The 21,705-nt window shown below is 41.9% G+C and overlaps 1 protein-coding gene across 5 annotated transcripts in view; it reads left to right on the plus strand.

Moving 5' to 3' along the window:
- The window catches only part of tle2b (TLE family member 2, transcriptional corepressor b), a 270,457-nt gene that overhangs the window by 120,812 nt on the left and 127,940 nt on the right, over window positions 1-21,705 (plus strand). Inside the window, exons 1-2 of one of the 5 annotated variants that reach the window (XM_034179784.1) lie at window positions 15,762-15,890; window positions 19,560-19,604. The exons of 2 other annotated variants lie outside the window; for them this stretch is intronic. In XM_034179784.1, coding sequence (XP_034035675.1) covers window positions 19,569-19,604 — 36 coding nt within the window. In that variant the 5' untranslated portion in view covers window positions 15,762-15,890; window positions 19,560-19,568. Of the gene's footprint in view, window positions 1-15,761; window positions 15,891-16,284; window positions 16,341-19,559; window positions 19,605-21,705 lie in introns of those variants that run through there. 2 more of the 5 variants (XM_034179782.1, XM_034179783.1) reach the window with 2 other exon arrangements.

Here is a 21,705-nt window from a genome sequence, read left to right on the forward strand (position 1 = left end):
TGTACATCACGCTTTAGGATGCCCCCCCCCCCCCCCGAAAAAACAACCTGACAAAATCTCTCAAAATGAAAGGAACTGAATACAAAGTGTCCGCCGTCTCTTCCTGTGAAGCTGTGAGCCACTGAACTGAGCATCACACTCAAAAGTGTGTACACAGCCAAGCTTGCTAAAAGTCCACAGCCCCAGAAAATGAATATTTATTACTTTTTCTGAGTCTGCTCATCAGGACCAATGACCTGAATGAATTTGGATCAGAGAGTCAAACAGCTGTATTTATCCTGAAATGGTAATCAGTAAAATATGGTTGATATGGTTCATATTGCAATTTCATATAACAATTAAGTAGTTTATTTTAAAATATTATGTATAACAGTATTTTTGGATGATCCAGAACTGATCCGATCTTTGGATTAAAAACCATATCCAGTCCAAAACAGTGGGTATCTCCAAAAAATATTCATTTTTTTTGTCTCAGACATGAAAATTATAGATACTAAATTTATAAACCATTTTGGGGGTTGAAAAAGTCCTTTCACTGCTTTCTGATTACAGCAAGTCAGTTTGATGCCTTGAGTTTCGCAATGCTCCTCAGAGAAGTTTACATGGAGGTCTGTGACCTACAGGCTCCAGATTATAAAATAATCTTAAAAGGCAAAGCTGCTGGTTCAGATGGTGAGTCTCTGTGTGTTTATATATTTATAGTTTTAATTTTATGTTAAACCTTGTTCAGATAGATGTGTACCTGTGAGGAGCTGCCAGATGACCACTGATAAGATGCAAAAGAAAAGAAAACAAACAAGCCTATTTACACCCTGTAAAATCCATCCATCGATTTTCTAAGTCTGCTCATTCTAGTTAAGGGCCATAGGATCCTGAAGAATCGCTTTAAAAAAAACATTACTCCACAGAAGACAAGATGTGGAGAAAGCTATTAGAATCCTGTCACACTTAGTACGAATGAGTAGGACCCAAGCCGAATCAGCCAGAATGGTTAAAAAAAAGCTAAACTTCAACATACATTATCACATACATTATGTAACCCATGAGAGGGTATGTTTCTGTGAAGGCTCTCAGTTGTCCAGGTGGTTCCATAGTAGAGAAGCTTGAATCTTCGACTGGAGTGGGTTGCTTGACACGAGGACATTTCGCTTCTAATGGAAGAAGCTTCCTCAGCTAAAATTCTTGCTCTGGTAGTCTGACATCTGTCTTGACTCTTGCAGAGAAGAATAACAGAAGCCAGTAAAAGCTGGAGTTTTAAACCTAACCAGACCCTCCTACCGAGAGGCAGACTGTTATTGGATAGTGACTATCAATTGCTCTAATTAGCACCTATTGTGCTCTAGTTAGCTCCCTCCTAATGACAGGGCAGCTGTCCCTCCTATCAATGGGACTGATGCCTCTCCTGATGTGTCGCCCCCCACAACACGTGTGCATGTGTTTCACGCGCTCCCCCCCAACACATCTGTGAGTGTGGTCCCCCGGTGTTGGTCACTCTGTGATCTCTCAGCTGATCACAGAGTGACATCTTGATCTGTGCGCTGACTGGACAGGGTGCATGGCTGGCCGCCTACAGCTGTTGAGACATCTCCGGTCCTGGACATCACAGCTGCAGCACACGCCCGGTGTTTTGGATGGGTGTGTGTGTGCTTGTGTGGAAATACATAAAACATATCACTTTTGCGATGGGAGGAGAAACGGGCCGTCAGTCCGTTGGAAATGCAGCAGGTGATCTGAATGTCACATCTGCCAGGACACACATGTTGGGCCGTGAGGGCTGTTAGCGGTGCGCCACAGGACGAGGACAAGACAAAGGTATGACAAATACGCCACTTTCAGTCACGTATCAGCAGAAATACGCCGTACCAAACGCAGTTTGGTCAGTTATCACAGCGCTTTTTTCTTTTTTTTAGAAAAGTTTATCTGCTTGTTGATTTTAGCCATTTCACGCTCCTGTTACAAGACAGTGATTGTACTGCAGTGATAAAGTTTCTGTCTGGTAAATCAGAGTGTGCAGGTTTGAATCCTGTGGCTTTTTTTTTCTTTTTATTTAACCAGGGTTATTTAACCGCAGGCTTCTGTATTGCATCCCCTTTTATGTATTATGTATATCAACCAAGTAATATTCAGTAATTATACAGCTGGTTTTAATTTTATTTTCCTCCACATCGATGTGGTGCACCTTGTCCCATGGAACACAGTGCGAGCAGTTGCAGCAGCTCGCCACTGTGTTCCTGCTCAAAAGACACTGTTGCATGCACGAACCATTGCACTGGCATTGTGCACACCTGCCCGTCGGCGCAATGTTTTGTGGTGCGCTCGTACGAGCTCTACCGCCGTGAATCGCTCTGAGTTGTACATATTCGCACTATGTGTGAAGTGTGAAGGGGCCCTCAGATATGTCTGCGGTGCCCCATGGCTGTGGGACGCATTGAGTCACAGGGACACATGGTGCATTCGGTTTCATTGTGCAATGTTCACATGTAGTTCACAAGATTAATGCGTGCCACAGACATTGCACATACAAATATTTCCTTTCCAAACCCCAAACAGGATCTAGTGGAGGTGCACGTACGGCTCATCCTTGCCACATTCTCGGCATGCTGGCAGGATTTGACATGCCTGATCATGGCGAATGTCTCTCGAGCACGATCAGACTGTTCCGAATGCTGTTTTGACACTGTGAGATATGTAGAACGACATTTCCCGAAGGTGGGTTGAATTTTCATTCAGACGGGATTCGGGCTCATTCGGCCCCTAGTGTGACGTTGGCGGGGGTATTAACAAATACTGAGTGAGCGGAGGCAATGCTGCAACAGAAACACAGCACAAATGCTGCCAGTGTGAAAACATATACATCCATGAGCTGCAGCAGTTCAATAACTCAGCCGCCACACACGCACACACACACACACACCACACACACACACACACACACACACACACACACACACACACACACACACACACACACACACACACACACACACCATGCATCTGGTTTAAAACAGGCGTTACAGGCACATATGTTTGGAGTTTCATGTGTATTATTTCTAGTCTCAAATGTTCAGAGTGAAATCTCCTGCTCTGAGAAAAATTTCACCCTGAAATGTCTCATTTTAGATGTTTGTCATACATAACAAAAGTCTATGCCTTAATCCTGCTTGCTCTGTGAGACACACTGAGTTAGTAGGCGCTCCCTGGTTCTGCAGAGAGAGCAGATTTATAAAACAACGGGTTCTTTCCATTTAAAGCAACAAGCTAAAAACAGGTCATTCCTTAGAACAGTGAAAATATTTTTAGGCTGACCTCACCTCCATGTCTATGATTCATTAGCGCCTTGGGGCAACTGTTTGTTGTGATTTGGCGCTATACAAGAAAAAAGTTGATTGATTGATTGATTATGACTGCCACCTTTATCTGCTCTTAAGACACGTGGTGACCTGGGTTAGCTTACTAAAACGTCATATAATGCTGGTTGACACCTTTTAAACCACAAAAAAAATTAGGCTGTAATGCCAACAAAAACAGAATATTTTACATGTGATTTTTATTCCGTGAAGAAATGGTGCATGAGATTGTATTTATGTTGTGCAAGAATTTTTATTTTCTCTCACTGAATTCTGTGTGTCCTGTGACAGGCTGGCTTCCTGTCCAGGGTGTACCCCGACTCGTGCACTATGACTGCTGGGATAGGCTCCAGCCCCCCGCGATCCTTAATTGGACGAAGTGGTTGACGATGAGTGTGTGTGTGTGTGTGGTGTGTGTGTGTGTGTGGTGTGTGTGTGTGTGTGTGTGTGTGTGTGTGTGTGTGTGTGTGTGTGTGTGTGTGTGTGTGTGTGTGTGTGTGTGTGAGTTCTGTATTGGGAGGATGAAGGAGGATCTGTTCTTGCTGTGTAAAAATGATGACACAGGAAAGAAATTGTCATGACACAGCAGTAGGATCAGATCTGAGCCAAATGTATCCAGAGTAAATATAACAAATGTACCACAAAAAGATTCCATCAACTCAGCTGAAATTATTTTGGAAATTAAAAGGCACCAAAGAGAGTGAAATTAATTTGGTGTTCAAGAATATGACCACACAAAGTAGATGAGCAAAGGGGGGGAGGAAAAAGTAGAGTAGTTAATCTGTTCATGTGGGAACAATAAAGAAATAAATTGAGAATGCTTATTGAACAAAACATCATGTGAACAACAAAATGTAAAGATTTATAACAAATGAGAAAAAATAAATAGTTCATGCACGTAAATGAAAAGAGATCTTTGCTGTAAGAAACTGACTATTGCAGTGGACACTTTACTGCTTACAGAACTTGTCTTTCTTGAATGAGGTTAAATTATTGCATTTTTACTATGTGGACTACACGTGACTGGGATGTAAAAACGCCACCTGTTCTGCACAGTGTAAAGCCAAGATAAAAGCCAGATAAAAGCCAACAACAGGAGGTGTCATTATGACGTGTGAATCATTTCCATTCAGTGTGGCTGAGATCCGATACTCTTCAGAGGATCAGTAAAAAGACAACACTTTATACGTTGATAGTGGCGTGTGCTCTCAGGAGACAGCGACTGCCTGTCGTCCTCACACTTCCTGCTAATTTGCTGTCTGGGTCATATTGCAGAAAGCGGAGTCGAGTCAAATTACCGCCAGAAAGAAATGCAGACGGTCGGATAACTGTAGGTACAGATGTGAAAAAAGGCAGCCAGACAGCAAGCATGATGAGATCTTTTGTGTTGTCAGTGCGCCGTGCAGAGACAGTCTTATTATCTGTTTGAATGGCATCTTCCTTGAAGGTGATTCTCACACTCTCGCTCGATTTGTCATGCTATCTCACGGCGGTGACCTCTGCACTGTGGTGGGAGACAAGTGGGATTGGGCTGACATTTTACTCTTGGCTCCCAAAATGTCCATTATTTGCATTTAGGAAGCATCTCGCTGTTGGAAATATTTTGTGAAAACAAATGAGTTATGTACTGTGCACTTTAACAACATGAGCGTTGTCATTTCATATCAGGACATTAGGACACAGAGCCATTGAGCAGAGGGTTGCTACCCAAATACCCTAAATGGTTTCTTACGTAGACGTCGCGTTTGAATATTTTGAAGTGTAACTGCAGATAATAACGTCTCTGAATTGAACAAAGCACATTTAAATGTGGGAATGGGTATATATTAAAAAAAGGAATTGAAGTAGACTGCACAAAACATGACATGTCATTCACCCTATTGACGTATCTCATAATCCCTTGCGTGCCAGAGAGTCGCTGCAGTCAGCAACATATAGAGAATCAACACAATGACAGTTGTAAATTAATATTATACTACAAAATGTATTTTTTATGCTTTTTGTCACGTTAATAAGAGACTGCTGCATGATACCCTGAAAACTTGCTAAAACAATTATAACAAATAATCCGTGTCTGTTACGTTTAATCTGCGTGGAATTTCAATAAACGCAAACTGAATTTCAGACATAGTCAGAAACAAAGAGGACAAACAGTGTTGTAAAGAACAATAATCAGGACGTTAAAGAGCAAACTTCACTTTCCCCCAGAACGACCTGATCAGGAAGCGATTGTAGCTCACAGCAGCTCCCATTGAAAATAACGGAGAGACAGCCTGTGATTCTCGCATGTTTACATAAAATAAACACAATAACAACGTGTATAAACCCAGAGAATATATTCACAAGAGTTTTAGGCACAATATAAAAATAGTTTTATGTTGCGATGTTAATGGTGTTGTCTGTGTGCAGCAGTTAAAGTGCAATTCAATTTATTTCAATTTTCAATTTATTTTCCTTTATATAGCGGCAAATCACAACAGAGTTGCCTCAAGGCGCTTCACACAGGTAAGGTCTAACCTTACCAACCCCCAGAGCAACAGTGGTAAGGAAAAACTCCCTCTGAGGAAGAAACCTCAAGCAGACCAGACTCAAAGGGGTGACCCTTTGCTTGGGCCATGCTACAAACATAAATTACAGAAATAATTCTGTGAATTATTTCTGTAATTTATGTTCATGGACGAATATACAAGAATTACTGTTGGTGCACAGGACAGGAGGGTCGCCAACACAAACACAACTCCCATCTCTGGATGGAGCTGCACCTTAAACAGAGAAAAAACAGAATCAGGCATCAGAAAAACAAAAAATACTGTATAATTTGCCAGCATTAATCAACAAGAAAAACAGAAGAAATACTAAGGTGATCGCCAGCTGCTAGCCCTAAGCTTCACTAAAAGACCCAGAATTTAGGTGAAGTTGAGGCCGCGGCCTGCTCCAATTACTAATAACATAAATTAAAAGAGTAAAAAGTGTAAAACAAAACTGTACCAGTATGCTAGTCATATGAAAGGGAAAATAAGTGCGTCTTAAGTCTGGACTTGAAAATCTCCACAGAATCTGATTGTTTTGTTGACGCAGGGAGATCATTCCACAGAACAGGGGCACGATAAGAGAAGCTCTGTGACCCGCAGACTTCTTATTCACCCTAGGGACACAAAGTAGTCCTGCACCCTGAGAGCGTAAAGCCCGTGCCGGTACCTAAGGTTTAATTAGGTCAGCTAGGTAGGGAGGTACCAGTCCATGAATTATTTTATAGGTTAGTAGCAGAACCTTAGCAGAACCTTAGCAGTAGCAGTGTAATCAGAGCGTCTCAATGCAGTTCTCAGTGTTTCTGAGATCTCGCAGCGCGGCGACCTCTCCGAGGTTTTGCGGGATTTGAAACGTCAATAAGGCGAATAGGAATACAATGAAAGAGAGGTCAAAGTAAATATGAAGCCTTGACAGTTGCACGAATTTGATCTGCGTACTGGTACGCAATCTAAACTCATTGTAAACCGTTGTAAACTGTGGGCGGCTTTGTGCAAGTGCGCAAGGAAAATTTCTGAATGTTCAAAATCTCTGGCATGGATTAATTATGTGAACTTCACATGAACATTGTTAAAACAATTTAAAAAACTGAGTGTCAGTGCGAGTCATTTCATCAGCGCACCACAACACAGTGCAGCTCATCTGAACAGTTATAACGTTAAATCTATCATAAACGTGAAGTGCATGAGAGAGAGAGAAAAGAAGCAATTAGTGGTGTTTTCATCAGTCACACTCTGAGAAAAAATGAAGTAATCCACTACGAAATAATTATTTTATATACGCAGCGTCCAGCAGCACAAAGCGCGGCATCCAGGTGGCAAGACAGCGGGTTGCATTGTCATGACGAATTGTGCGGCATTGCGGGGGTTAAATGCATGCAAGTGTCAATGCACCTTAAGGATCACTGCATTTTGTGTTTGTTTCGAAATTTGCATTTTCTACATCATCCCAACAATTTCTGGTTTGAGGTTGTATAATATGCCAACTGTATGGCCACAGCTTTTTCGAAACTGCATGCTAATAACGGCTAACTCGAGCAAACATTTCAAAGCCTTTGAACATTGTTTTGGAGTTCATATCAAAAGGAAGTTCTAATAAACACTGACTCCTGCTGGACAGTTCACGAATGTGCGCCCATGCTGGCAAGCAATGCAGACCACAGCTTGGGACCCCAAAGCCAGCAGGAGGCCCCCAAGGGCTGACAAAGTTTAAACTACAAGAGCGCAAAGTTTACAGCCTGACTCTACTCACTCCTTTTGCAAAGTGATTTAGAAACCACTCAAAAAAAATGAAGTTATCCTTGAGTGAAAAAAGAAAGAGAAGATAAAGACAAGGCAGTGTTAAGTGGAGCAGATAACAATATGCTGCCGCTGAAAAGTTGAATTTGAGAAACTGTAATTCTGTAAGTAAGTAAGTCCCTTCGGCTGCTCCCTTGTTTGCATTCAGGGTCACCACAGCAAATCCAAGGTGGATCTGCATGTTGATGTTGATGGTGATCTGCATGTTGAATTGGCACAAGATTTACACCGAATGCCCTCCCTGAAGCAACTCCACATTACATGGAGAAATGTGGCAGGGTGAAACCAAGTGCATTAACCACTTGACCACCACCCCTGCCTAGAAACTGTAATTCTGTAACATGAAAAAATTCTACGAGGTCTGTTAGAAAAGTAACGGACCTTTTTATTTTTTGCAAAAACCATATGGATTTGAATCACGTGTGATTGCATCAGCCAAGCTTGAACCTTCGTGCGCATGCTGAGTCCTTATACATGTGCCCCTCTTATTTCTTTAAACATGTTGGTTATTGGTCATTTTCTGCCATCTGATGTGTGAAAACATCATGTGGGGCGACCGTCCAAACCTTGACGTCTGTTTGGATAACTGGTTTTAAATCACAGTAAAACAATTTAAATATAATCCTTGCCCTATTTGTCATAATTTCAAACTTGTTTTCCATTTATTGATAAAGTTATGAAGCGTTTTTACATACATTTTAATCATAATACACAAACAAATCTCGTCCGAATATGTTCATTGTCTGAAATATAATCTGGGGTGACCATCAAGAAAATACAATTATGGAACTTTTATTCTGAGAATTATTCAAGGAGGATGTTGCATCAGCCAGTCACACCGTGAGGGTCCCAGAGAGACAACTTGCAGGTCAGTAGTCTCTCTCATCTTTACAAATAAATCCTCTTTCTAACTGCTGCAACGTATACGTCACATTTGGATATCATGTGGGGCGACCACCCTAAACTGTGAATAATGAGTTTTTTTGCAAATCTATATTTTGAAGGTAAATTGTTAGTGATATGTGGTAAGAAGTAGCTAGCTTGGATTCTACAGCAAACCATTAGCCTGTTATATTTAATTAAACTTGAAAACGTCATCTGGGGCGACCGAGCATGTGTGGGGCGACCACCGCCGACGGTTTAAATGATAGAAAATACATGTCCTGTGTTTGTAGTTTCTGTATGCTTATGTTTTCATTCATGATATACATTTAGTTATTTGTTTTAACATAACTCTTTCTATATTTCAACATATTTTTCTAAATTTCAATCATTTCCATACTACTTTCGAGATGACCACTTCTTAACCTTCTTGACACTTCTTCTTGAAAGGCACCATGAAGATGCACCAAGTTGTCATCACAGCCTGCAAAGATCACGCACAGGGAAGTGTCTTGCTTCTGTGAGCACTTAAAGATGAGTCCATGCCCTTGTTACAAGCCAGTAACTGTAGACCTGAAAGCCACCATACGCCAAACTGAGAAACCTGAGCCACCTAAGGAACAAGAAAGTGTTCTGAGAACCCGTCAAGCTCTCCACCTGAGCCACCTAGGGAACAAGAAAGTGTCCTAGATCTATGTGGCAGGTTTGTGATAGTAACCTACGATGACCTTCCATATGTAGGCCAGGTCCTAAAGGTTGTGGAAGAGGAACTGCAGATCAGCTGTATGCGACAGTCTGATGACAAGAACTTGTTCTTGTGGCCACAAAATACAATGTTACTTTCTACTTTAGGAAAGATGTTCATGTTGTCATTTCAGAGCCTGAGCCAGCAACCTCATGTTTCTCGAAGTTGACCTGCCAAGACTGGGTAACGTTCAGAAATGCCTGTGGTTAAAGAAATGCATCCAGATTAAGCCTATAATGTGTCTGGAGTTAGGAAAATGCTAATGTTGTTATGTTCAAGTGTCAAATGAAATAGTAAGGAAATGCAATGTTGTTATGTCCAAGTGTTATATGAAATGGTAAGGAAAATGCTAATGTTATGATGTTATTGTGTCAAATGAAAATTAAATGAAAATGGTTATATGCTGATTCTTTATAAAAGATTTTCATAAAAAATTTGTCTCAGTTCTGTAAATTATTGAATAGCCTAAACTGCCCGCTGTTTCTCATCATTTAGGGCGACCACCTGTCACATGGGGTAACCAACAATTGGCAATTCTGGAATAATTAAAATGTAATGTCTATCAGTCTTGGTTCAAATATTAATCATTGGTATAGAATGCATAAGTGGATACTATCTGTACACATTTTAAATCAGTTTTATGAATTCTAGAGTAAAAAATATAACGGCTTTATGTCCGGGAGAATTTATTTTAAAATGGTTTACAAAAATTGAAAGGACACGAGTCTATCTTTCTTAAACAGTTAATTTAATTACTGATACATATTAAAATATGCAGTAGTGTTCAGAATAATAGTAGTGCTATGTGACTAAAAATTAATCCAGGTTTTGAGTTATTCTTATTGTTACATGGGAAACAAGGTACCAATAGATTCAATAGATTCTCACAAATCCAACAAGACCAAGCATTCATGATATGCACACTCTTAAGGCTATGAAATTGGGCTATTAGTAAAAAAAATGTAGAAAAGGGGTGTTCACAATAATAGTAGCATCTGCTGTTGACGCTACAAACTCAAAACTATTATGTTCAAACTGCTTTTTAGCAATCCTGTGAATCACTAAACTAGTATTTAGTTGTATAACCACAGTTTTTCATGATTTCTTCACATCTGCAAGGCATTAATTTTGTTGGTTTAGAACCAAGATTTTGCTCATTTACTAGTGTGCTTGGGGTCATTGTCTTGTTGAAACACCCATTTCAAGGGCATGTCCTCTTCAGCATAAGGCAACATGACCTCTTCAAGTATTTGACATATCCAAACTGATCCATGATACCTGGTATGCGACATATAGGCCCAACACCATAGTAGGAGAAACATGCCCATATCATGATGCTTGCACCACCATGCTTCACTGTCTTCACTGTGAACTGTGGCTTGAATTCAGAGTTTGGGGGTCGTCTCACAAACTGTCTGCGGCCCTTGGACCCAAAAAGAACAATTTTACTCTCATCAGTCCACAAAATATTCCTCCATTTCTCTTTAGGCCAGTTGATGTGTTCTTTGGCAAATTGTAACCTCTTCTGCACATGTCTTTTATGTAACAGAGGGACCTTGTGGGGGATTCTTGCAAATAAATTAGCTTCACACAGGCATCTTCTAACTGTCACAGCACTTACAGGTAACTCCAGACTGTCTTTGATCATCCTGGAGCTGATCAGTGGGTGAGCCTTTGCCATTCTGGTTATTCTTCTATCCAGTTTGATGGTTGTTTTCCATTTTCTTCCACGCGTCTGGTTTTTTGTCCATTTTAAAGCATTGGAGATCATTGTAGATGAACAGCTTATAATTTTTTTTTGCACCTACGTATAAGTTTTCCCCTCTCCAATCAACTTTTTAATCAAACTACGCTGTTCTTCTGAACAATGTCTTGAACGTCCCATTTTCCTCAGGCTTTCAAAGAGAAAAGCATGTTCAACAGGTGCTGGCTTCACCCTTAAGCCCCGTTTACACATAGACAGTTTTGTCGGCAGGTAGTACGTAGACCGAAGTTTGCAGTAGTTCTGGCTGTTTTCCTGGTGGAAAGGGGCAGAGCATTTCGCCGGCGTTTTGACCGCCGTACTATCCGCAAATAGGCGGATAAAACGCCGCTAAATCTGCCGAATAAAGCGGTGTTTTGACGCCGTAGCATCCGGCACACGTCAGGCAACGGGGGTTAATACCCAGTTCTATCCTTTACAATCGCAGGTTAAGACGCGGGTGAGAACGGCGGTGTTCTGCTGCCCGCCGATACTGCCCTGTATACCGCTGGTTAATACCCAGGTTTTACCCAGGCAAACAGGGTAAATCCTGCGTTACTCCAGGATCATTTGAATGTTAGGCACCGCCCCCAGAGTATCCTGTATAATAAGCTGGTTCTGCACACATTGTCATCATTCTGCAAAAATATCTGGAGGCCCGTTCTTTTCTCTGAAAAAAATCTGGAGCCTCGTTCTTTTCTCAATAAAAAATATCTGGAGCCTCATGCTTTTCTCAGCAAAAATATCTGGAGCCTCATTCTTTCTCTGCAAAATATCTAAAAAACCTTTTCTCTTCAAAAAAAACCGGAGCCTCGTTCTTCCTCCATCTTCTTCTGGCTGAGAGGCCTGCATGCAGCGCGCTACTGTTTTTATACTGACCGCCGCCTATCGGCCATTTTGAACACCGTTTTAACTGGGAGGTGGTGTTTAGAACGGCGTAATGTCTGCTAGCGCCGCCGTTTTGTCTGCCTCTGTCGCTGGTTAAAATGCCGTTGAGGACGCCGATGTGGGCTCTATCGCCGTTTTACACGCCGTTGGTTAGGGATACAACGCCAGCCGCCAATTACGGTGGTGTAAACTGTGGCACTACAGGAAGCGGCAGGATGAAACGGCGATTAAAAAGTATCATTGTCTCCATCGTCACGCGAATTCTCCGGGAGTGCTCCCGGAATTATTCGACATGTTGAATAATTTTTTCGACGACTCCCGTGAAGCCGGAACTAAGCCACGCCCCCTTGCGCCGGCATTAACAACGGCGTTTGATCTTTAAGAACAAAAACTCTTCCGGGACGCTTCCGGGAGCTCTTACTGTCTCTGTGTAAACGGGGCTTTAAATAGGGGACACCTGATTCACACCTGTTTGTTCCACAAAATTGACAAACTCACTGAATGAATGCCACACTACTACAACCCCTGGCAAAAATTATGGAATCACCGGCCTCAGAGGATGTTCATTCAGTTGTTTAATTTTGTAGAAAAAAAGCAGATCACAGACATGACACAAAACTAAAGTCATTTCAAATGGCAACTTTCTGGCTTTAAGAAACACTATAAGAATCAAGAAAAAAAGATTGTGGCAGTCAGTAACGGTTACTTTTTTAGACCAAGCAGAGGAAAAAAATATGGAATCACTCAATTCTGAGGAAAAAATTATGGAATCACCCTGTAAATTTTCATCCCCCAAATTAACACCTGCATCATATCAGATCTGCTCATTGACATTGACCCTATGCCATGACATTGACCCTATGTGTCTTTTGCAAGGAATGTTTTTGCAGTTTTTGCTCTATGGCAAGATGCATTATCATCTTGAAAAATGATTTCATCATCCCCAAACATCCTTTCAATTGTCCAAAATATCAACATAAACTTGTGCATTTATTGATGATGTAATGACAGCCATCTCCCCAGTGCCTTTACCTGACATGCATCATCAATGACTGTGGAAATTTACATGTTCTCTTCAGGCAGTCATCTTTATAAATCTCATTGGAAAGGCACCAAACAAAGTTCCAGCATCATCACCTTGCCCAATGTAGATTCGAGATTCATCACTGAATATGACTTTCATCCAGTCATCCACAGTCCACAATTGCTTTTCCTTAGCCCATTGTAACCTTGTTTTTTTCTGTTTAGGTGTTAATGATGCATTTCGTTTAGCTTTTCTGTATGTAAATCCCATTTCCTTTAGGTGGTTTCTTACAGTTCGGTCACAGACGTTGACTCCAGTTTCCTCCCGTTCGTTCCTCATTTGTTTTGTTGTACATTTTTCGATTTTTGAGACATATTGCTTTAAGTTTTCTGTCTTGACGCTTTGTCTGCCTTGGTCTACCAGTATGTTTGCCTTTAACAACCTTCCCATGTTGTTTGTATTTGGTCCAGAGTTTAGACACAGCTGACTGTGAACAACCAACATCTTTTGCAACATTGCGTGATGATTTACTCTCTTTTAAGAGTTTGATAATCCTCTCCTTTGTTTCAATTGACATCTCTCATGTTGGAGCCATGATTCATGTCAGTACACTTGGTGCAACAGCTCTTCAAGGTGTTCACTCCTTTTTAGATGCAGACTAACGAGCAGATCTGATATGATGCAGGTGTTAGTTTTGGGGATGAAAATTTACAGGGTGATTCCATAATTTTTCCTCAGAATTGAGTGATTCCATATTTTTTTCCTCTGCTGGGTCTAAAAAAGTAACCGTTACTGACTGCCACAATCTTTTTTTCTTGATTTCTTATAGTGTTTCTTAAAGCCAGAAAGTTGCCATTTGAAATGACTTTAGTTTTGTGTCATGTCTGTGATCTGCTTTTTTTCTACAAAATTAAACAACTGAATGAACATCCTCCGAGGCCGGTGATTCCATAATTTTTGCCAGGGGTTGTATTATTGTGAACACCCCCTTTTCTACTTTTTACTTTTCCTTCACTTTTGCATTGACCATTTCGACATCTCTATCAAACATTGGCAGCTTATCACTTTACAGGCCAAATTTATTGAATGGCCTTTGGGCGTACCCGTGATTCATTGTGCAGGGTGAGATTTAGTGACTTTGCATATTCACTAAACATATTTAATATTTGGTTTTACTGTAAATAATTGAACTACAGTTGAATTTCAATTTCATTAAGGGGGGATTCAAACTCACTGGCATATTTGAACATTTTTTTAAAAAGTAACACAATAGGTACTTTCCCTAGTAACTAATTACTTTTATAATGCTGTAACCCAGTTACTAACTCAGTTACTTTTTGGGAAAAGTAACTATGATTAATTACTTTTTTAAAATAATGTGCCCAACTCTAAGAGCTTAGAGAGAACACATTAATTAATTATTTTATGTGGAATGTAAGATGTACAATGGTGAACACTGTCCTGAATTAACCTGTCACTTTTTGTGGGGATCGGTCAAGGAACAGTACACAATTTTATTATATTTATAGGCATTTAAAGGCTTGGAAATATTTTATTGGACAATGTCTCTAGTCTTGGCTTAGTGGGCACTGTCCGGGTATGTACAGCACTAGGGTGAAATAGGTGGAGGGTGGTGAAAACTAAAACCTGCATATTTTATATAACAATAGGTGTACTAATCTGTGAATTATAGAAAATCCATGAGGTTTCCCACATTCCCAAAGATAATACGTATTTGTCATGTTCAGATGTTTTTAAGTGAATACACAAAGTACAATAATAAAAAGTTTCAGATAGAATGTTCAGGATGTAGAAAATATAGATCCTCAATGTGTTTTTTGTGTACCACTGTGATGTCTTTTATTTATTTATTTATTTTTTTTTTTCATTTTAATGAGCTTCAGAGATACTTTATTTAGAACAAAATTGTCTTGACTGTATTGTTAGTACAAACCTTAGTTAAGCTGCAGTCTGACTTTACAGAAAAGACTGAACAGGTTTTCTCAATAATGCATCAAGGTCCTCTTATTCAATCCTGCTTGTTTCTACTCCAGCCTTCACAGCAGCGTTCCTGCCATACCTTTTCCACATTCCCTACCCTGAACTCATGCTACACATGCACTCTCGGCCACTCATATTTGAGAGTTCTAACTCAAGCTTGCTGATAAATGGGGCCATTTTCCAAGGTTGTATTCAAATACTGGCGGGAAGTTTCAGCTGTTTGGAAACATCGAAAAGACAGATTCAACAGGAGGAGGGTGTTGGAGTGTAGAAAGTGAAAGGGGAATCAAGTGAAAATGATGCAGGGAGAGGTGGGTGAGATGAATCCAGAATTAATAAGAAAGGAGAGATGAAAACAGAGTTATTAACAGGTGTGCATAATGGAGGTGAAGAGGAAGCCTGATGAAAGCGATGGAGAAAAAAGAGCACAGAGACGCTGCATGTCCTTTATGTTAAGAGGCCTGGAGAAAGGCTGATGTGGAAATGCAAAGAGCTTACTTGAGAATGTTTGCGTGTGTGTGGCGTGTGTGCACGTCTTTCCTGGAGGGAGTGTAGAAAGACTGAAGAGCAAACTTGAGCTCAAACAGATGAAGAGAGAGAAGAGAGAAATACATGTAGCGCTCGAATAGCAGACGAGGGAACAAAGCGAGGGAGTGAAGGAGAAAATGTCAATAGACAAAGTAGGAAATTGACAGAGAACATAAAGGAGAAAGAGGACTGACAGATGTGACAAAGACAGGGAAAGGAAAGAAGAAAAGAATTACTGCAAAAAAGATACAGAAAAAACAAGGTGAGACAGAGAGGAGAATTCAATGGGGAGAAAAGTGAAACGATAACTGACAAGAAAGACAGAAAAGGTGTTGATGAGAGTGAGAAGGAAGCAGGTGACAAAGAGGATAACAATGGACGCAAAGGACAAAACAGACAGAAATACCAAGTGGGTAAAATTAGAAAGGAAATGGAGAGAGAAAGAACATACGACAGCTCGAAAAAAGATGGAAAGGAATGATGAGATGGAGGAAAGGTGGACTGATGAGCGCCTGAAAGATAGAGATGAGAGGGAGGGACTGAATGAGGCAGGAAGAGATGGAGAGAAAAGAGAATGATGAAGGGAAAGAGAGAGAGTCATGCCTTACTCTCATCCATCAGAGCGTTGCTCATCCGGTGGCAGAGGCTGCCTTTGTCACCGTGACGGATCCTCGCTGTCTGTATGCTGCTCGCCACCAACGCCATCACAGCACATTACCGATGTGTATACACACACACACACACACACACACACACACACACACACACACACACACACACACACACACACACACACACACACACACACACACACACACAGGAGACTGAGAGAACCTATTTAGCAAGTACACATCGAGAGGTGAGCGCACGAGGCATTCAGCAAACACACAAAGACAGACTTTTCTTATAGAGGCACAAAGATCCGCAAAACCTATCAAGTAACAGCAGGATGCCTGACAAGAACTTACACAAACATTTTGTATGATTTTGTTTTAATACAGTAGTTTATGACACAATAATGTGGATATGATTGTTGTCCACACTTGTTAAACTGCCTTATTATCGTTGAGGGTCAGAATGTGGCCCAGCCACCAGTCTGCAGCAGAGCCACGCACATTTCATTTCATTTATTAATTCATTTCGAGCAGTGTAACAGAATACATGAACCTAGTATATATTAAACAATCAGATACATTTCATTTTTGCTCGAAAAGGAGTGGGAAGAAGAAAACTTATTAAATCCCACCCCTATCTTACATTAATACTTAACTTAAACTATATTTCACTTCCAATTTCCATATCAGTTGAGAAAAACAAAAAAAAAAACACACACAAAAAAACAAAATAAATAACACACCAAAATAAGAAAAAAGTCATTCATATCGAAAATATTGATAACTAAATGAAGAGTAGATTAGTAAATACAATAAATGTTCATATAAGAAATGACAAGCTACATACCAACAATGGTAAGAACAATGTTACCAACAACGGTAATACAATAGAAAGAACTCACATACCAATGATGGTAAGGAAACTTCAGGTATCAAACACAACACTGATACAGACAAGTGCACAACAAGTACAGACAAACACATTCATGTTCTCACTCGTACCCACGGCCACCAAACCTGCAGGTCTTTGAAAAGTTGGAGGAAGCAGGAGCACCAAGAGTGAACTCAAGAGGGAACTCAAGCAAACACAGGGAGAACGTACCAACTCTACACAGAAAGGACCAGGTCGGAAGAGAACCTGGGACCACTAAGTGCTAACCACTAACTGTGCTGCCCGTGATTATTGTCATTATCAGATAAGAGCTTTTCTTTTTAATTTTTTCTATAACATGTGACAGAAGGGTTAAAATGGCCATCACACTTTTCCTGAGCTTACACTCACACCATATTCTGTATAGTTTGTCCAAGTAACATTCCAAAATACAAAAAAAAAAAAAAAAAGCTTTTTGTGATGTAGTCTTCTTTTGATTGCTCCCAGCTCTGGATCACCATAGACAATCCAGTATGGATCCATGTCTTTGTATGGATCCATGTCTTTATTTGGCACGTTTTAATCCCCTTCTGACACAACTTCAGATCTACAAGAGACCGGTTCTACTTTTGATTGTGGGAATAAATGGTGCAGACACTGGGAGGACCCCATGTAGAAAAGCCCTAGAACCCAGGAACTTCCTTCTGTGGGGCAAGACCTCAAACTGCTGAGCAAACATGCAATACTATAAAGTACATTAAAAAAACTGGAGAAATGTCTGAAGTGGACACCTTGGTTTGTGCACTGAATGAACAGGGGCGTGGCAACTGTTGACAACACTGGTCCTGGACATCAGAGCTGCAGAACACACACAGTGTTTTGATGGACACGCGCGTATGTATGCTTGCTCTCCTCACATCGAAATACATAAAAACATATGGCTTCTGTGACGGGCTGGAGAGTGTGCACATTGACAGGCTATTCCAGCTGGACCAGACTGCCAGTTCATGTGGACATGCAGCAGGCGATTTGAATGTCATGTCTGTCTGACAGGACAGTAAGCGGCATGCCACAGGACCATATGACAGGGCCAACAGTATGACAAATATGCCACTTTCAGTCACATATTAGCAGAAATATGCTGTACCAAACATTGTTTGGTCAGTTATCACAGTAGTTTTGTTCGTTTTGTAGAAAATACATTACCTGCTTGTTGATTTTAACCATTTCACGCTCCTGTTGTGAGACAGTGATTGTAGCACATTGGTAAAGTTTCTGTCTGGTAAACAGAGAGGTGTGTGTTCAAATCCTGTGAGTGGCATTTTTTTAACCAGAGTTATTTAACCGCAGGGTTCTGTGTTGCATCCGTTTTTATGTATTATTTAACTCAGTGATATTCACTTATACACCTGGTTTTTATTTTATTTTCCTCCACATCAGCAGCACGATGTGGTGCACCTCATCCCGCAGTGCGAGCAGCTGCAGCAGCTCGCACTGTGTTCCTGCTCGAAATACATCATCGCATGCATGAACCGTTGCACCAGGATCGTGCACGCCTGCCCGTTGGCGCGATGTTTCATGGTGCACTAATTTGAACTGTTTCGCCGTAATTCGACCATATTCGCACTATGTGTGAAGGGGCCCTATGGCAGGGTAACCAGCTACATAATGTTAATGGACGGAGTAAGCTTAACTTGAATTGACTCACTGACGAGTAGTGCCAGGGGATGACAGCAAGGCTAAGTTAAGCGATTAACTGTATCGGTCATATTAAAACGTTTCTTTACATTTAGTGAGGTAAATGTACAATTTTACCTCTGTAGGGATCCTTGGTACCAGGCACATAACATTTTCGTCTGCTGTTTTGTTTACTGAGTGTACAGTTTTTTAGGTTGCCCTGTACAATAACATTATGTGGTCGGGGCCACTCAGGACCTCAGACTCCTTGTCATTTTTAATGGGTCTCTTGCTCGAGCTAGTGCCCTCACACTCAGAGTTTGACTCCTGTCTTTCAGTGTATAGAGTATTTTCTTCCTTTCTTTTTTTTGGAACCCCTGGGTATGCACTCTGAGTGTTTTTCTGGGTGACTGTTCATTTCAGTGCCAAGTAAGACTCGTTGAGTAAAAATGCACAGATATGCAACACAAACACACCCACACACCCCCAGCATATAACATTCGAGCATGCACAGACATGAGCTCCATACACAGACACATGCACTTACGTATGAGCATGCACATAGACACAAAGGTAGCAGCACATCACATGGGAAAGCACACACAAAGTCATGATCATTTGGTGGCCAACACATGCACACACTCACACACACACTGAGATCCTGATCGCACATAACTCACGCGGCAACATAACTACCTCATTATCTCCACACAAACACACACACACACACACACGTTCGTTATACACACACTTTCTCAACTTTTTCAGCTTTTTTCCCCCTTTCTTCCACTAAAACTGTGACAAACGGCAGCATCTGCAGTGATGCTGTGCAACAGATGTTTAATGGGAGACTCTGAATGTTAATGTGTGCTGTGGCTAAAATCTTAACGAAGCTGTTATTTGTGTTTCTCTGCAGTACTATGAAATGTCCTACGGTCTCAACATCGAGATGCACAAACAGGTAAAAAAATTCTGCAATCTGTATGTGTTGGGCGCTCTGTCTTTTTTCATTGTGTGATTGTTGCTGCGTAGGATGATGTGATGTGCGCGCATTTAGATTTATGTTTGGAAGTGTTATGTATTGAGTGGGCAGGAAGATGTGAGTGATGTTTTGTGAACATAAATGTGGGCCCACATTTTACTTTGTGACTGTGTGCTGTATTTTGGGGGTGCTTTTAAACAAGTGTTTCTTTGAGAAAAAGTGTGACGCAGCAGCCCGTATGATAAATACTGCCTTTGCAAAACTTTTGTCACACTCTGTAACTTTGCTATCATTTGTGAGATTGTAGTTTAAGCTGTTTTATTTGATTGCATTTTATATTCGGGTGTTTAAAATATATTGCTCCTTTCATTCACTGTCTGTACCAGCATGTCCACTTGTGGGTCACAGGGGGCTCCAACGTATCCCAGCACACACTGGGTATGAGATGGGATATACAGTGGGTATAGTAGAGTGCTAAACAAACAGACGGATTACATGCAGTGACAGACTACAATTTACTCTCACATTCAAACTTACGGGGAATTTATACTCACCAATTCACCTGCTTGCATGTATGTGAATTGTTAAATGAAGTTCAGAGCACCAAGAGAGAATTCACACAAGCAAATTACACACAGGAAACTTATCTACCTTTCAGGCCTGTTTTATACCAGATGCGTTGCGGGTTCCTCTCTCAGCCTCCCCGGTAAGGTCTATTCCAGAGTACTGGAGAGGAGAATTCGACCCATAATCGAACCTCGGATTCAGGAGGAGCAGTGTGGTTTTCGTCCTGGTCGAGGCACACTGGATTAGCTCTACACCCTCCATCGGGTGTTTGAGGGTTCATGGGAGTTCGCCCAACCAGTCCACATGTGCCTTGTGGATCTGGAGAAGGCGTTTGACCGTGTCCCTCGGGGCACCCTATGGGGGGGTGCTCAGGGAGTACGGGTCCTTTGCTAAGGGCTATCCGGCCCCTGTACGATCGCAGCAGGAGTTTGGTTCGCATTGCCTGTAGTAAGTCAAACCTGTTTTCAGTGCACGTTAGCCTCTGCCAGGGCTGCCCTTTGTCACCGGTTCTGTTCATTACCTTTATGGACAGAATTTCTAGGTGCAGCCAGGGTTGTAGAGGGGGTCTGGTTTGGGAACCACAGAATCTCATCTCTGCTGTTTGTGGACGATGTGGTTTTGTTGGCTTCGTCAAATTAGGACCTTCAGTGTGTACTGGGGCAGTTTGCAGCCGAGTGTGAAGCGTCCGGGATGAAAATCAGCACCTCCAAATCCGAGGCTATGGTTCTCGACTGGAAAAAGGTGCCTTGCCCTCTTCAGGTCGGTGGAGTGGCTTTGCCTCTAGTGGAGGAGTTTAAGTATCTCGGGGTCTTGTTCACGAGCGGGGGACAGATGGAGCGTGAGATCGACAGGCGGATCGGCGCAGCGTCTGCAGTGATGCGGTCGCTGTATTGGACCGTCGTGGTGGAGAGAGCTGAGCAGGGGGGCAAAGCTCTCAATTTACCGATCAATCTACGTTCCGACCTTCACCTATGGTCATAAGATTTGGCTCATGACCAAAAGAACGAGATCGCGAGTACAAGCGGCCGAGATGAGTTTCCTCCGCAGGGTGGCTGGTCGCTCCCTTAGAGATAGCGTGAGGAGCTCGGTCACTCGGGAGGAGCTCGGAGTCGAGCCACTGCTCCTCCACGTCTAAAGGAGCCAGCTGAGGTGGCTCGGGCATCTTTTCCGGATGCCCCCTGGACGCCTCGCTGGAGAGGTGTTCCGGGCATGTCCCATTAGGAGGAGGCCCCGGGGAAGACCCAGGACATGCCAGAGGGACTACGTCTCTCAGCTGGCTTGGGAATGCCTTGGGGTTCCCCCGTAGGAGCTGGGGGAGGTGTGTGTGGATCGGGAGGTCTGGGTGGCTTTGCTTGAGCTGCTGCCTCCGCGACCCGACTCTGGATAAAGCGGAAGAAGATGGATGGATGGATGGATGGCTTGCGGATGCATGGTTATGGAAGGCATTGATTTTCATTTTGGTGGCTGTAATAACAGGTTACAGCTTGCACACTGCCTGCATGGCCATGTGATA

The sequence above is a fragment of the Thalassophryne amazonica genome, chromosome 10 (genome assembly GCF_902500255.1).
Source record: "Thalassophryne amazonica chromosome 10, fThaAma1.1, whole genome shotgun sequence".
In the NCBI taxonomy this organism is placed as follows: Eukaryota; Metazoa; Chordata; class Actinopteri; order Batrachoidiformes; family Batrachoididae; genus Thalassophryne; species Thalassophryne amazonica.